This window comes from Numida meleagris, chromosome 9 (assembly GCF_002078875.1).
Source record: "Numida meleagris isolate 19003 breed g44 Domestic line chromosome 9, NumMel1.0, whole genome shotgun sequence".
NCBI classification, from domain to species: Eukaryota; Metazoa; Chordata; class Aves; order Galliformes; family Numididae; genus Numida; species Numida meleagris.
Window position 1 is genome coordinate 17,460,840 of NC_034417.1, and position 16,849 is coordinate 17,477,688.

Genomic DNA, 16,849 nt, shown 5'->3' on the forward strand with positions numbered 1-16,849 from the left:
TGCCAGGGGAGGTTCAGGTTGGATATCAGGAGAAACTGCTCGGAGTGATGATGCACGGGCACAGGCTGCCAAGGAGCGGGGGAGGAGGGGGGGGGTCACTGTCCCTGGAGGTGCTTTAGAACCGTGGAGATGGGGCACTGAGGGACATGGGCTGTGGGCGGGGCGGGGCTGTGTTGATGCTTGGACTTGGGGAACGATCTGAGAGGTCTTAATGATTCCGTGGTTCTAAGCAAAGCAGCCTTTCCCTTGTGTTGCACCGCCTGCTTCTCCACCGCGGCTGGTGGACCATCCCCTTCCCCTCCCGGACCCCAGCCGCCCCAAGGCAGCGAGCGGGATGTGCTGGCCCCGCCCCTATATATAGCCCCGCCCACCACTGCTGTGTCACCGCCCACCAGGCGGGTTCCTCCCGCTCGGCAGGGGGCGCTGTCGCAGGCGCCGCCGGGCCTCCAAGATGGCGCAGCCCCCGCCGCCGTTCCCGGGCCGCTTCGCGCCGCCGCCATTCCGCGCCTTCCCCCCTCAGGCAGCGGGGCCGTTCCCGCCGCCTCCCGCTCCGTTCTCCGTCCCGGCCGCCCGCCCGACTCTTCCTCCTTTCCTCCTGCCTCCTCCCTCCGAGCCCGGCCCGTTCTTCCCTGCCCCCCGCGGCCCCGCCGCCCCGCCGCTTTTTCCCCCGTGGCCTTCGGCCGAGCGGCCGCCGCCCTCGCGGGACCCGGAGGACGAGGACGCGGCGCAGCGGCAGCGCGATGAGCAGTGGCTGGCGCAGTTCCTTGCCCGGCGCGGCCCTCCCGCCGTGCCCCCGCCGCCTCCCGACGCCGCCAGCCCCGAGCTCGGGCGGCAGCTGGCCGTGCGGGCCCTGGGGGCCGTGGGCCGCCTGGCAGCGCTGTGCCGGGCCCTGCGGCGGCGCGAGGCCGAGGGACGCGAGGAGGGCTGGGAGCGGGAGCGGGCCGAGGCCGAGGCGCTGCTGGAGGGGCTGCGGGAGGCGGTGCGGCCGCTGAGGGAGCCCGGCTACCTGCGGGAGCTGGGCAGGAAGGCCGAGAAGGCGAGGAAGAGGAGGGAGCGGCTGCAGAGGAGGAAGCGGGAGGCCCGCGCGGCCAAGGAGGAGGAGGCGGCCCGCGCTGCGGAGCGGGAGGCTGAGATCGACCGATGGAGGGCCAAGTGCATCCAGGAGGTGGAGGAGAAGAACCGGGTACGCACCGAGTGGCCTCGTCCCGCTGCCCCGCGGTGCGCCGACCCTCATCCCCTGCCCTGTGCCTATGGCCGGGGCAGCTCTGCTCAGCGGCTCCACTGGAGCAGCCCACGACCACCGTGTCATGGGCACAGGGGCTTTCACGGATCTCCCAGCTGCGTGCAGCGTTGGGCCCCTCGCTACAAGAAGGACATTGAGGCCCTTGGAGTGTGAGGCAACGAAGCTGTGAAGGGTCTGGAGTGCAGTCCCCTGGGCAGCGACTGAGGGAGCTGGGGTGGGTCAGTCAGAGAAAGAGAGCTCAGGGGCCACCTCATTGCACTTCACAGCTCCTGAGAGGAGGTTGTGCTGAAGTGGGGTTGGCCTCTGCTGTTAACACCGATAGGATGAGAGGTGATGGCTTCAAGTTGTGCCAGGGACAGTCTGGTTGGATATTAAGAGAAATTTCTTCTCATAAAGAGCAGTGCTGCACCAGCACAGGCTGCCCAGGGAGTGGGGACACCGTCCCTGGAAATGTTAAGAACCGTGGGGATGTGGCACTGGGGGATACAGGCAGTGGGCATGGTTCCAAAGCGAAAGAACAACAACAAAAACCCACTCAAATTAAGCTCAGTGGGAAGTGGTGTTGGCACCTCTGCAGTGGCTGTCAAAGATTCATCCCTGTTGTGCTGCTGGGCCCATTGGTGGGGTTGCACAGGGCAGCTGATTTGAAAGGTGTTGTATCCAGACTCTGGCATGTTAACGGTCTGTAACTGCACAGCTGTAGAGTCTGCATGGCTTATATTTATTGTACATTTTTGCTAACTTCTGAGGTTAAAGGCTTTATGCATTCAGTAGCCGTTCTGACCCAAATTTGTGTGTGGCTCACCATTCTTTTTTCCCTGATATCTAGTTATATGGGCTTTTTTCCAAAAGAAGGTCAGATGGTTGACTTACCTGCTATGGCAGTGTAACTAGGAAGTTATGTTCATCTCCAGTGCTTCGCTCTGGTTTTGAAAGTACCTTTTCATTCTTGTCTGTGTGGGATAATTCATGCATCTTGTTTTTCTTTCCCTTGCAGGAGCGGGAGCTTAAGGCTGCTGCAGACAGTGTCTTATCTGAAGTAAGGAAGAAGCAAGCAGATACAAAGAGAATGGTGGACATCCTGGGCGCCTTAGAAAAGCTTCGGAAACTGAGAAAAGAGGCTGCTGCCAGGAAAGGTTAATTAGGAGAATTTTTCTGAACTTTTGTAACGGTGCACACAAGAAATAACAGGATGCGGAAGGTGCAGTTTGAAAAAGCTGTTTCTTTGTTAGTTATTGTAGTTACTTTGTTCTGCAAGAATAGCTGTAAAATGCTGAGCAGCAAACTGGATGCAGCGACTGCTTTTCTATGTTTCCAGACTCTTCCTTAACAGGAAAAAACTTCAATTGAGATAGTTGTTAGCTTATGCTTCTCTGAGATTTTGCCAGCTCTGCTCTTAAGTCTCTTAACAGAGCCTCTTCTGAATTTGAAAACATTAATTCTCTTTCTCTTTAGGTGTTTGTCCGCCTCCCTCAGCAGATGAAGCATTTGAAAATCAGGTGGAAAGTCTCAGAGCATTGCTCAAAAATCGCACAGAGCTGTATGAAGCTGAGGAGAGAGCACTGAGAGTGATGCTGGAGGGAGAACAGGAGGAGGAAAGGAAGAGAGAAATGGAAAAGAAACAGAAGAAGGAAAGGGAAAAGCTTCTACAGCAGAAACGTGAAATTGATTCCAAGCTGTTTGGAGATCCAGGTAAATCCTGCGTGCCATACTTCACTGTATTTATTGTTTTCAGCTCTTAGGCGTTGGGTTTAAAATACCAGCACAAAAGAGGTTGTAGATGAAACTGAAGTGGGAATAAACAGAATAGACTGAAGACTTCTGGCACACAGCAGATGCTTTACTCTGATGATTTGGTTAGTGCAGTTTGCGTAATCTGTAACAATTCAGTGTCCGTATGTTCCCATGGTTTAGAGGATGGAGGCAGGAAAATGTTTTGCTGGACTGAGCTTCGCTCTTACAGCTTTGGTAAGGGTGAGGAGATGTGCAAAACGCATAAATAATAGGTAAGGATTTCAAGTTAAGCTGGGGAGCAGCAAACGAATTAGCAAATTTGGAACTTCTCAGACTTCGTGGGATCAGAAATCTCTGGTTTATTGAACAATTTCTATGCCTGTGTTTTAACAGATGAATTTCCTCTCGCCCATCTGCTGCAACCTTTCAGGGAATATTACTTACAAGCTGAGCATTCTGTAGCAGCTCTAATCCAGATCAGGTAAAAGCAAACAAAATCTTTGTTTTGGTGTCTGAGGAGACAAATACTGTTTGTTGAGAATGCAAAATTAGAGTCCCTTTTGGTTAATTAACTTCCAAGCATGGTTATGTGATGAATTCTTCCAGTTCTTTCTTTGTCAGTTAAATATCAGACTCCTAGCTTGATGAACTTGTGTCCAGCAGACGCTCACGTGAAGATGAGTGGACTTTGATGTATAAGCATTGTATTTAACAGTGCTACAACTTTCGTGTTTGTGCTTTAAAAAATAACATTACAGAGCACGGTTTGTAGTCTTGTGTATTGGTTGGCATGAAGAAATACATGCGTGTGTGTGTATAATCTTACTGCTGAAGTTCTCTTGTACTGGATGTCCTCTCAAACACCTTTCTGTGTTGAAGGCACGAATGGGATCAGTACTTGGTGCCCGCTGATCACCCCGAAGGAAGCTGCATCCCTCCAGGATGGGTTCTTCCGACTCTCCCCACGAATGACACTTGGGCCACTGCTGTCAGATAACTCAGCAATAAATTATTGTTGCACTGGAGGAGTGTTTCATTGTAATTGGTGGTGGCAGTGTGCGAGGACCCAGCGAGGAGGTGGCCCTTGGGTCCTGGTTGTGCTCAGGAAGCCTGTAGCCAGGGACTGGAATGCCTTGAAGAGGACTGTACAAGATGGTTTTGTTTCCTAACTGCAGGGAGATATCTGAGTGACTCCAAGGCTGTCAGCCCTCTCGTAGCACAGAATTACGATGCTGCTGTGAGTTCTTATTAACAAATCACAATCTTAATAAAGTAATGTTGCTGACAAGGTGATTTGTGCCAGTGTTTACGTCCTATTTTTAGTAGCATATTTATAAGCTGAAATCAAGATGTTGAAATCTCCAGAATTTTGTTGTTTTTTTTTTTTAAGGAGCTCATTAGTAGACGTGTTTTTCTTCTTAAATGAAGCATGTCAAGCATTGCTTTCAAAATAGTTTCTGTATTTTTGTGTGTAGAAACGAGCTATTACGAGTTTAAACAGATTCTGAAGTACAAACAAGACATGGGATTTGTAAGCTTGATTAAAGCAGCTGCTGACATTTTGCTTTGCTGGACTAAGACCTGTACCACAGCATGGAAAAAATTGCCTGTTGTGTTGAAATAGGTCGGCCAGCCTTGTGAATACCCATAAATCTGACCAGTGAGCCTCCTGGGGAGGAAGGTCATAAAACCTGAAGTTTAACCTACTGCAATTGTTCCTGCCTTCAGAGCTATTTTTCTATGGGAACAGATCGTTTATATAGCATTGATTAAAAATGCAGCTCTGTTTTGTCAGTTGGTTTTTGCTCAGAATAAGCCGAGAAAATTGGATTCTTTTTGAAATGTTTTTGCTCCAAGGAAGGGTTTTGTTCTAGTACTTGGCATCAGATAGGACCCACGCTATGCAGAGTTGTCAGCAAAAGGTTTGTGTGCAGGAACTTCTCCCTCCTACAAGGTGACAGAGGCTTATGGCTGCAAATCCTTCCACGTTCTGGACAATTTGCTTAAAACAGCGATGGCCCATATGGTTTTGGGGCTTTGCTTGTCTACGCAGGTTGTCTTGGCTTCTTTCCAGAGCTGCAGTCATATTCTCACTTAGCCCTAATGCGTGGGAATAGATGTGATCTTTCCCATTCCTTATCTCTTAGCATCACCACATTGTGTAATTCCTGGAGGAGGCAGCGCATGATTGCCTGCTTGCAGCTGATAAATTCAGCCCCTAACTCTGGCCTTATGTCACTGGTTCCTCGGCTGGAGGCTTCTATTGATTTCTGTTAGTCAGGGCACACTAACCAGCAATTTGTGATAGAGCTGGAATTTGTCTGAGTGCAGAAGTTTGCAGTTCTTGCTCCAATCCATAGCACCGCAAAATACAGTTCACCACAAAGTGTGTGGTATGTATGAGGAGAGTTCTGATGTGTGTGCCCACACGTTCCCCCCTTCCCTGCCACGTCTTTTAGCTTCGTGTCACTTTATAGGTAGATCAGGTCTGGAGAGTTTTACCTGGCAAAAACAGCATGAAAACTGTTTCAAAATCAACACTTTCCATTTAATAAGATAAGTGACCGGGGGATGCTCTGCTTCAATTGTTAGGCTCCTTATCCCATCAGCGTGTCTGCTGAGACAGACTAACCGCTTAAGCTACTATAATCTTGAAATTGTCAAAGTCAGATGCTCGTCAGATGCATGGACTTAAAGATTTAAGCAGTGGATAAGGAGGTGGTATAAAAGCAACTGTTCTCCCTGCCGTGTGAGAGGAGCTGCTTGATTTCATCTGATGGTAAGGATAACTTGATATCGATTAGAATTGTAACTGCTGGTGGATGGTGTACATTTAGGTATACTTCAATCTCACCAGCTTGCTGCGCTTTATTTGCACTTTTCTAATGATGTCTGCATTAAAATGTTTTATGTTTTGAGTGAGGAAGGATGAAGTCACAGTTGAAGGAAGAGGAATGTTTGAAATCTTAGACACAAAACGAGTGTGTTTGAGTAGTGATTCTTAAAAGCTGCGTGCATTCAGATACCGTCCTAAGATTCAGATCTGAGTATAGCAAGGTATTTCTTAGCACTAACTGGATGGGTGCTGTGAGAAACAATGAAAGCATTGCTGCAATCTGAAAAGATGGCATGAACCAGCGTCCCCTGGTCACCCACCTGGGTGGGTGACCTCGTGGTGAAAGGAGATGGAGTTGGTTAAACACGGCTTTCCCTGGCTGTGTTTACACAGGGCACCCAGGGGTGGGCAGCTTCTCTCCCGTTCAAGGCAGCAGGGCCTCGGCGTGGCCTTACCCGTGTTGATACTGGACCCTGAAGTATCACAGCTTTTTGCAAACAAGCCTGGGTCTTTTGGAAACTATCGCAGGCACTGGATAGCAAGATATCCCCTGCTTTGTGACTGCAGCTGGCACCAATGGGTGTGCACAGCGGCTGGGAGGTGAATTCCTGCAGGAAGGGGCTGTCCATCGCAGGTGAGGGCTGCGCAGTGATGCTGACAGGCTGGAGAAAATGAGGACAAGGCTGCTTTGCTGACGCTGTCATGCGTTTTCCTTGCTGGTACTTACGTGGATTGTAAGCACTCTTAGGCCGGGCAGCAGATGGCCCGAGGCACGTTGCACAGTGTGTGTTAGAAGCCATCCATGTGCGGGGCAAAGCTGGTTCTGGGCTGCAGTGCAGATTAAGGGATCCTGGCGTCAGCAGCTGGGGGTGGCTGGCTGTCAGTCTGGGCTGGGTGCTGCTCAGCTCTGCTGCGTGTCACTCTTAATTTGTAGGCTAGAGGCGGTCTGTTGCGTTCCTTTCCTAAGGTGAGGAACTGCCTTTCTCTAACGTTTCCCATTGTAGACCCTTACTTCCATGTTGCATTAACAGGCCGTGTACATTCTGCTGCTTGTTTTTGTTTTGTGGAGTGTTTGTCTATTGCCATAGAAGCCATGCTTTTCTCAGAGGGGGAAAAAAAACGGTAAAAGCACTTTTGTATATACAGATGTCCCATAAACTACATATTGCATAGCGAGCACGGCTGGCGAGCGCTGCCTTGGGACAAGCAGGCACCGGCTGCAGATTCCAGAAGTCGGAGGAAGACTTGCCATCAGGCTTTGCCAATCAGCGAAGGAAACAATTCTGCACGTTGTCATCACCGGGATGCTGGGGACTCGGGGCTTAATGTAGCAAGTTGTGACTTATTTTTCACCAAACTGAGTCATTAGTGCAGAACTCATGGCTATGTGATTGCAGTAATATTTTCCGTGCTGTTCACTCAAATTCTTTCTCTCCCTTCTTTTTTCCTAATCTAAAAAACATCCCCGTGCTTAAAATGAGCCGGTTCTCTAAAGCTCATCTCCTTAAAACGGTTCGTTCAACATCCCTTGAATGCCGCAGCGTGCACCTCTGTCAGCCCTGGCAAAAACTACCCAAGTAGAGAATAGGAATAAAGCTCATGGTGGAGGGTGGGCGTGCTGAGTGGGAGCAAGGGGAGGAAAGCAATGGGGTGTGCACAGAGGTGACAGCAGGGGTGGAACTGGAGGAAGAAAGTGCTGAAGATCCCTGCTGAATGTCATAATAAGCTTGGTTGGGCTGTGTTGACTCAAGCTCCGAATGGTAATGATTAGTTCTGACAAATTTTCCAGCTTTCTAGTAATTAACACTTTACAAATCTGGACATAGCATGCAGCAGAGCTTACCTCTCTCCAAAAGACGGCATAAAACAGCTCATTTTTCTCTCCTTCCACCCAACTTTGCTGTGGTTACACCAGCACAGCGTCACTCCCATGCAGCTGCCAGTCTTTCCTGTTACATTTATTGTTTCATCCCTTCTGTAGGCAGCGAGCAATCAGGCAGGGACAATGAGCTACCTGGACGGAGTGCCCTTCCGGACGGCCATGAGCCTCGAGGGAGACCCCGCAGGAGAAAGCACCTTCATCAATGCACCGGCCATAGACCTTCCCGACTGCGCCGACATCCTCATGAGCACCATGGTGGGTTGGCCTCTTCCAAGTCCATTTCTGGCAGGGATGCTCTTCTTGGGGAAGGAGAGAGAAGGAAAATCTCTCCTCTGCATTGGTGTCCTACCCACTGGTTGTTTGTAATATGAACGTGAGGAGGTGAGGGTGTTGTGAGGGTGGGTGGGAGGAAGGGCTTTGGTTGGGGTTGGGTTTTGTTAAACCTGTCCAAGCTTGAGGATGGGATGGATGGAGAGCTGCAAGATGATCCTTCTTTGATGGAAGTTTGATTTGTCCTTGAAAAGTGCAAATTTCAGGCCCTGGTACAGAAAATGGAGCTGCTTGCTTCCTTGCCACCTCCTGCTGTTCTGCTGAGCAGACTTCAGCAGTCTCACCCATAGGTGGGGTCAGTGCACTGTGCAGGGGAAATCCCCCTGAGCACCCCCAGGCCTTCCTCTTCCTGTGGCTTGTGTCGCGCCATCACTAAAACATGCTCCATTTTTGAGATTTTTATTTGGGATTCCTCAAAGAAAATGTCTGTGGGCAGGATTCCGTCCATGATGGTTTGCAAGGGGAGGTTTCTCTGAGCTGGGTCTGTCCCCAGTGTCCCACCACAGGGACTCTGGGTCGCTCTGGACAGGGACATGTCCGTGCACGGTTCTGGAAGTATGCGGCGGTGTTCTGCTCGGGGAGCTTGGTTTGGGTCAGACACAGTGTAGTAACAGCAGCATTCCCACACCGTGAATGTGCCTGCCTGCCAGGAGACCTTGTTTGGAGAGCTCTGGGTCATGCATGGCTTGTTTGTTCCCGGAAAGCACTCCAGTGTAAGTCAAAAACATGTTCCATGGGTTCTCAGGCAGGCAGCGTGCGACCCCTGTGCCCTCCTCTGGCTACTCGGGATGCTCCTCCTCTGCTCTCTGCTCTTCCCCCTCCGCAGCAGCCAGGCTGGCACAGAACCGTGCCTAAAGCGCCTCTCAGCAGGATTCCAAATAGAACTGAAAGCAGTAATAATGCTGCAAATGAGTGTTTTCCAAGTGAAAATTTGGATGTTCACTGTAAGGATAAGGCGATAAGGCTAGGACTGTCCACCCCAACAGCCCTAGTGCCCGATGGTGGTGAGATGTTAGTAATGTGGAACTGTAGGATCAGAGAATACCCCAAGTTGGAAGGGACCCACAAGGTTCATTGAGCCCAACCCCTGTCTCCACACGACCACCAAAAACTCAAACCCAGTGTCTGAGAGCAATGTCCCATCCCTCCATGAGCTCCGACAGCTCAAGGCTGTGCCGCCACGAGGCCTCCCCTCCTCCCCCTCTGGGCTGAACAAACCCAGGGCCCTCAGCAGCTCCTCATGCATCTTGCCCCCTAGAGCCTTCCCCATCCTTGTAGCTCTCCCTGCACGTGGATGTCAATACCGGTGTTCTCACTTGCTCTTACTGCTCTCCCACAGCATGACTTCTCGCTGGAGCGAAAGGTGCAGTACTGGCTGGAGGCTGCTTCCCAGCACCAAACCTCCCGGCAGCAGCTCCACGCCGACACCGTCCCCACGGCCCCGCCATGCTGGCTGCTGCTGGTGGACCCCACTGAGAGCAAAGAGACACTGGGGAGCAGAGTGAAGGAGGGCACGGTGCGGCGCAGCATCAGCCTCAGCGCTGAACAGAGCCGGGGCAGAGCCTCCGACACAGACAGCGAGGCCGGGTGCTCGGAGGATGATGAGTGCTGGGAGGACGATGAGTATTCCTCCACCTCCTGGGAGGAAAACGACAGGGAGGAGAGCATTCTCCGGAGGAGAAACCAGCACGGCTTGCAGCAGATCCGACCAAAGACGTCGCCCGGCTTGCTGGAGCCTCCTTCAGAGAACGGCTACAAGACTGTGAGCCCGGATCCAGGCAAACAGAGGAGATCCATGGTTTTGTTCAACAACATGAAGAACGAGCTGGAAGCAGCCAGGAGGAAGCTGGCTGCGTTGGTGCATCCTTTAAACAGAGCCATGGCCGAAAGCAAAGGGGCTCCCACACCACCAACGCTCCCCCAGCGCTCCCGAAGCAACAGGAGCCTCAAGTTTGGGCCAGCAGTGGATGTGTCTCACAGGGGAAGCCTGGTGCCTGCTCCCCCCGCAGCACCCAACGCCTCCATGCCCCCCATCCGCAAGCACAAGCCCACGGTCCCGGTGAGCTGCCTCGTGGTGGGGGAGAGGTGGGGGGAGGGGCCAAAGCACCTGGTCCTGGGCTCCAGTCAGCAAAGCAGAGCCAAAACTGGGCTTTGGAAACGCCACACCAGTGAGACTTGTGCCAGGCTGTCCTAGAGCCAAGGGAGGGTGTTTTGGTGTGGTTTAAACACAAGCTTTCTATGTTATCCTGACTAAAACATTGTTTGATTTTTTTTTTTTCCTTTGAACCAAGGTGCCCTATTCAACTTTCAATGGAAATATTAAGAAAAAAAAAAGTGGGATAGATTTTGTTCCCTTTCTCTAATTAGAGCAATGCCCTCTTGCAGCTTCCTTTCCTGGCACCGTGGGTCCTGCTTGCAGCAAGGTCACCCCATTTGGGATGTGTAGCAAGGAGAACATACGCATGCTTGCACTGAAAGAAGACTGTTCCATTTGTGGGAACTTTCCTCTTTGTACTCAAACTAATGCAACGATGCTCAACGATGAGTGCCAGGGCAATGCTCTCCAATGCCTACCGTCACCTGTTGGTTTGGGGACTGGCCATTGCACATGGGCACCGCGGTGGTGGCTCCATCCATCCCCATGTTGGCCAACATGAGCTTCTGTCTTGTCTTGCAGTCCCTCAGCCCCTACACCTGCCTGCCCCCAGCACGGCCGCTGGCGTTCCGCAAAGCCAAGCCAGATTCGGCGGCCGACCTGCTCTCAGCACTGAGCCAGGAGGAGCGTGACCTCATCGAGCCCGTCATCGCCTTGGGCTACCCAGCCCGCAAAGCCATCCTCACCCTCCAGAAGACTGGGAGGCAAAGCCTGGGGCAGGTTGGTGGAGCTGGCACGGCCGAAATGGTGTGGGATGCTTTGGGGGAACAAAATTCATATTTTCACAGCAGAATGAGGACTCTCTTTTGCTCATGGTGGTCTCCCTCGTTCTGCACTGGGGAAAATGAAGCTGTTTTTCTTGCTTTGGTATCAGAGCAGGGTTTTCTGTTGGCTCACACACTGGCAGTTTTGCTGTAATACAATCTCAGTGAGTCGAGCTCGGTTGTCAGCGAGCAATAACAGGCGGGTGCCGCTGTCTTCCCCATCTGTTGTATGGAGCACAGTGTCCTTCTGGTGCAAATCTTGCCCCCGTATATGGAAATTTTCTGCACATTATTTTTTCTCAGATGCTAGGTTTGTGTGACCGTTTTCATGGCTCATTCTGTCAGAGCAGGACCATAAGAATATCCAAAGGATTTGTCTGGTTGTTCTTCAAAACCCCAAATTCCTGTGTTGAGCAACCAATGGCTGCACACAAGCATTGCTTTTGGGTCACCAAGCACAACCCTAGCAAGGACTTCCATTCTCCCAAAGAGATGATTAATGGGCCAAAATACAGGGTCTGCCTCATATCCTGGTCTTCTCCACCAGAAGTTCCCATCTTTCCCTTTTATGCCCCATGCATCCGAGATGAAATGTAAGGCCTAGATGTTCGTACACCTGCTGCAAGCACAGAACTACAAAATTAGGCTAAGATCTTCCTGGAAAATATGTTTCAAGTTGAATACAAGAGCTGTGGACGCTCTTCATTGCTTGCTGGTGTCACATAAGCTTTCTGCATGTGACGATGACAGCTTCAGACATGAAGATTGATTGTGGCACCAGACGGTAGCCAAAAATCGTTCTGTTTCTTTACGATGTCAAATAAAGCTGGCAGATCCTACCTTGGGAAGATAGGAAGCTTTGTAAGCACCTGCCTCCCCAAGCAGTCAGCACATGGGGTTGAGAGTGGGGACATCTCCTGCAAGGTAGCGGTGTTTTGGGTGTGTAGAAGCTTGCTGCAACCCTGCATGCCCATTGCATGTTTCCCATTGCTTTTCTGTGCTGGTAAACCAAGCACTGAGCTGGCTGGCCCTTGACCACAGTCCTTGTAGGGTCTGAGCAGGATCGCCTCCTTCTTCCCCAGCAAACAATCAGCCCCGTGCTGAACCCGGGAGGTGAGCAGGTTGAAGTACATAAAAACCTGTTTTTGTTTAGTCTTGAGGGTACATTTTTTTTTTTTTAGTGATAAAAATCATGTAGCTGACAGCAGCAGAGATTTCGTGCGCGGCTTGAGCAGCATGTCGAATTGCCAAGACTGGCTGCGTCCTGCCGAGAACATGGGGAGTGACTCCTTGTAGCAAGAAAATACAGCGATGATCTTGGGTTTTAGTTAGAAAGATAATGAGGAAAATCTAGCCAGGTTCTGAATGCCAACAACCAGAGCATAACTCATGTTTGTGTTAATAAACCGCTCCTTAGGGCTGACATTTTGTACAATTCTTGCTCTGCTGCAGGGGAGCTAACATTTGAGGGACTGCTCTTGGCCTTGCCGTGTGTTTCATGGTCTCTGCATCCCCCTCCCTGGCTATAGTGGAGCTGAGGAGGGCGGAGGTCTGAGTGCTGGTGGAGCTGGGAGATATGAATCAGCTTCTCCTTGATTGAGGCAGGCACGGCTTTGCAGGGACCCCTGGGCTGCTCACCATTTCTCCAGGCGGCCATTTTCAGATCTCCTTTTTTTCCACTATGCTATAGCCCATTTATTATGGTCTGTCACATGTGTTTTTTGGACAGTGAATGATTCTCGTGGTATTCCAAAGAGACCGCTGGGAATTGTGCTGTCAGCACTCCAAGAACAATGAGGAAAGCCAAAAATAACTGTTTACTTTTGGTAATGAGAGCACACAGGCCTCCTCTGGGGATGTGGGGAGTTCGCATGGGTCCTGTGGGGGCCTGGGGCTGGGAGCATCAAAGGGATGTTGGCCTGGAGAGGGTTAGAGATCAGCACGCACCTGGCGTTTCATCCATGTGCGTCTGCCAAATGAAAAACAACTTGTAGGTCCTTGCTTTGTGTTCGAACAGTTCAGGTGTTGCTCTGCTCTCATCCTCCCTCCACATTATTCCCATTCCCATTTGGGATCAGGATGCATTAACCCTCCCTGTCCTCTTCTCCAGTTCCTGGGCTACCTCCGCGCCTGTGACCGGCTGCTGAAGCAGGGCTACGAGGAGGGGCAGGTGGAGGAGGCCATGGAAATGTTCCAGTACTCGGAGAAAAAGGTCAGCGGAACGGTGCAGCCTTTTGTGCTTTGTCCATTTCCACCCCTGTGCCTCTTGGTGCTGCCTCCTGCCAGGTCAGACCACATCACTCTGCAAGAAGTGAACCCACCCCGGCTGCAAACTGGGCTCAAAGCCCCAGAAGAGCATTGTGTGGCCATAAGGACTTGCAGAGGACAGGCTTACCCCATGCTTTGCGAGCATGATGCTCTGGTGTGAGAATCCCATCCCCAAGCATGCCTGCTGCCCTCTGGCTCTTCATCCCATAGCAGGACTGCGGTGCGTTCCCATGCTCTGATCCCCATCAGCAGTCCCACAGTTTGGGCTGGTGTGGGATCCTGCTCACCCCCAGTGCGGGGCTCAACACTGGGATGGTGCTGCCTCGGTGCAGGAGGTGGGGTTTGCTGAGGACAGGGCTCTGGGTGAGCTGTGGTGGTGAGGCTCAGCCTGAGCAGTGGGAGAAACAGGAGAAATGAATGACAGGAATTCCCTGGTCTGGTGTGACAGTTCCATGGTGCAAACACGTGAGTGGAGCTCGTATTAAACTTCATGAAGAACAAGTGAAGTTAGAGGCTGACTTTATTAACTAGAGAACGACTTAGTGCATAAAGACTTTTAAAAGCTAGCACTTGTCCTGGCAGCGGGATCCACGGTGCCCTTCAGCGGTAATACAACCCTGTGGGATTATCTGGCCCTGCTGCACAGTGCCTGCTGAAATGCCGCGATGAACGTGTCCTTACAGCCCGACAGTAACATCGCTCCTTTCTCTCCCTCCTCCTTCCAGGCAGCTGAATTCCTGCACTTGTTAGCTCAGTTCAATGACATGGGTTTCCAGCAAAATGAAATCAAAGAGGTCCTCCTGCTCTGCGGGAACCAGAGGGACAAGGCGCTGGAAGAGCTCATGATGAAGAGGCAGTGAAGGTGCCCATCACCAATGGGGCATCTCTGCACCTCCAGACCAGGACGCATCCTGCTGCCCCATCCCTTCCTGGGCCACGTTTACAAATACAGCCACATGCAGATTCTTACACCATGATAAAAATCATCTGAACAGATTGTTTTTACAAAAGCCGAGTGCTTTTTGCAGAAACATTGGTTCTTCCTTTCTTGGGAAGATTCTCAGCGGACTTTATGATGTTTGAATGTTGTGGTTGGAAATCTAGATGTTAGCGTCTCTTCGTGAACTAGAAACTTGAGAATGCCCAGCTCAGAGAAGGGTATGGAGAGAACGTGGGCTGCCATTGTTCTAGATAGCTAATGTGTGACTTTGACCCAGGACAATGCAAAACGTCTTGTGCAAGGCTTTACGCTCAGGAATTTTCATGAAATCTGAACCAGAGATTGGCTCGTCTCTGCCTTTTATTAAGCAAACTCAAAGGGTGCTTCTCTAAGTGGCAGAGACAGTGGCTCAAAACCAGGTTAAGCACAAACACCGAGATCAGGAGAGTCTGGGTGCCTGAGGGAGTTTCTGCGCACAGCTAAGTACAAAGAACAGGAGATTCAGATCGCCTCACGGGACGTTGCTCTTGTTTTGGCAGTGGAGTGATGGATGATGTTCTCACATAAAAGTACGTTATTTCCCTGTGAATTAGCTACAGATGTAATTTATCTGAGTAAAGATGCTTGGAGGGGTTCTTATAAGAAGTATTTATGTCTTTTCCTATGAAAACGCCAACTGGCGCAACCTAGCAGAGACAGCTCTTAATTAGTCGCAAAGTTTTTACCATTTTCCATCGTGTCCCTCCAAGTGATCTCCTTGCCCAGTGCAGTTCAGCTGAGTTAATGCTGCGCATCCCTGCTCCACATCTCTCTGGTCAGCTCCCAGACACCAGCACGCAGGTGTAGCTCTCCATGGCTTCCTTTGTCCTTGCCAAGTGCCAGAGTGACAATGACAATCTGCATCCAGATTTTGGGCTGGAATTGACCTTTCCATACCCAAGAGTGGTGGGTGTTTTCTCCCTGTGTTGCGATCAGCATCTCCCTTGGATGGCCAAGGGAGATATCCTGCTAGGAAAAGGGCAGGGAAAGTGCAGTCAAGGGAGCATGAGGTGGCGGGGCAGATCCCGACCCATCCATCCGTGCTGTGCTGACGTGGGGGGTAGCTTTGTCCTGACTTTCTTGCACCAAGTCAGCCAAGATGGGGCAGTCGTCCTTCTCCAAAGCACAGTGCTTCCCGAGCCCATCCATGCAGTGTGCTCCCAGGCTCTTCTTGGAGCACCCGTCTCTGCTTTTCCTGCAGAGCCCTTGCTTGGTTATACAAGCTTTTATTTTTGATATGGCCCTTATAAGGCAAGTCCGTTCTACAGGCAGCTTTTCATTACGTTCAGCCTTGCCAAGATGATGTCACCTTCAACAGAAACTTGCAAAACCTTGAGCTATGATTAGATAGACCGCGCCGGCTCTAACTGTGATCTTTGGCAGAGTGGACACCATTAAGATTGGAAGGGGCAGATAATGGTGCTGTGCTCGCGCCAGCAGCGCATAACACCAAGTGCTAAATACTGGTGCAGCAGATTTGCAGCACCGTGCCCACTCACTGTGCAAAGGCTGAACAGCCTCTCATGCTGGCTCATATTTTTTTCCCCCGCATCTTTCTGCTTCCCTTGTGTTACGTTCTGTACCACAGTCTGGTGACACGGATGCAACCACGTTACTCCTCTCTTGGAACATGCGTGCCACACTCAGCAGCACCTGCCAAGACTGCTAAATAGGAGTCAAATCTATTTTCTTTGCTCCCAGGCTACATCGTCTCCTTCTCCTTTCAGGTTGGGCATTAGGAAAAATTTCTTCTCCTCAAGAGTGGTCAGGTGCTGGTAGGGGATGCCTGGGGAGGGGGTGGAGTCACCGTCCCTGGAGGTGTGCAAGAGACGTTTAGATGTTGTCCTGAGGGACATGGTTTAGTGGGGAAATATTGGTGGCAGGGGGATGGTTGGACTGGGTGATCTTGCAGGCCTTTTCCAACCTTGGTGGTTGATTCTATGACTCTAAGGCTGGATTTTTCCATTAGGTTCTACAGTAAAAATCTTTTTTTGTTGGCGTTATCTTTGCCAACCTGCGGACTGTTGAAAAAACGATGCACGAAGGTAGGGTAGAAGTTGTGCTGCTTGGTGGTTTTGGAGCTGGAAGGAATGGGAGAGGCTGCCAAGTCAAACGGCCTTGGGTTAGTCACAGCAGCTCGCCATAAATACTTGAGTAACAGAATTATTTGAACTTTATATTGATGGAGTCCTTAAGCCGGTTGTTCAACTTAGCATGGTTTAAAACTGAGTGCTGCTTCCAATTAGGAGAAGACAGCATAAAATGTTAATGGGCTTCGTCTGGGAAGGGAGCGTGGATTGGACTTGATGGGATTTATGCTCACAGCGTGCCTGGCGAGCGCCGGCCCCGCTCGGCGGCTCTTCTGAATTCCTCCCCGGGTAATGCATGGGCTTACAGCAGCGCCGATGGAGGCGGATGGAAAACATAGCCCTGTTGGATGGAGCCAGCACGGGGCTGCTCCTGAGCATTGCTGCAGGCTGGGGTCGGTGCTGGGGCTGTGGTTGCTACATCCCTGTCCCAAGCAGGGGGGTGGAGGGCAAATGGGGACAGGCACATACAGTGTTTTAAATAAGGACATGGATGCAAGCTTGGGTTTTCTTGTCTGTTTTGGTGGGTTTTTTTTTTCTTCTCTAGCGCAGTCTGTTTTGGAAGTGCTGG

The 16,849-nt window shown here is 51.1% G+C and overlaps 2 protein-coding genes across 2 annotated transcripts; both read left to right on the forward strand.

Annotated features, from left to right (window-relative positions):
- Positions 412–4,270, forward strand: PDCD7 (programmed cell death 7). Its single transcript, XM_021406790.1, has 5 exons — positions 412–1,183; positions 2,241–2,379; positions 2,699–2,935; positions 3,371–3,458; positions 3,857–4,270. The coding sequence occupies exons 1-5, from the start codon at positions 452–454 to the stop codon at positions 3,972–3,974; spliced, it is 1,314 nt and encodes a 437-aa protein (XP_021262465.1). The 5' UTR covers positions 412–451; the 3' UTR covers positions 3,975–4,270.
- Positions 2,886–14,741, forward strand: UBAP1L (ubiquitin associated protein 1 like). The gene is made up of 7 exons (XM_021406791.1): positions 2,886–2,935; positions 3,371–3,458; positions 7,795–7,950; positions 9,365–10,084; positions 10,703–10,900; positions 13,055–13,156; positions 13,938–14,741. The coding sequence occupies exons 3-7, from the start codon at positions 7,819–7,821 to the stop codon at positions 14,070–14,072; spliced, it is 1,287 nt and encodes a 428-aa protein (XP_021262466.1). The 5' UTR covers positions 2,886–2,935; positions 3,371–3,458; positions 7,795–7,818; the 3' UTR covers positions 14,073–14,741.

Bases quoted from the DNA above. Each gene is read 5' to 3' on its own strand.
- UBAP1L (XM_021406791.1), top strand. From the start codon at position 7,819: ATGAGCTACCTGGACGGAGTGCCCTTCCGGACGGCCATGAGCCTCGAG. The intron at 10,085-10,702 runs GTGAGCTGCCTC...CTTGTCTTGCAG, and splicing joins AGCACAAGCCCACGGTCCCG to TCCCTCAGCCCCTACACCTG. The intron at 10,901-13,054 runs GTTGGTGGAGCT...CCTCTTCTCCAG, and splicing joins GGAGGCAAAGCCTGGGGCAG to TTCCTGGGCTACCTCCGCGC.
- PDCD7 (XM_021406790.1), top strand. From the start codon at position 452: ATGGCGCAGCCCCCGCCGCCGTTCCCGGGCCGCTTCGCGCCGCCGCCA. The intron at 2,936-3,370 runs GTAAATCCTGCG...GTGTTTTAACAG, and splicing joins CAAGCTGTTTGGAGATCCAG to ATGAATTTCCTCTCGCCCAT. The intron at 3,459-3,856 runs GTAAAAGCAAAC...TCTGTGTTGAAG, and splicing joins GCAGCTCTAATCCAGATCAG to GCACGAATGGGATCAGTACT.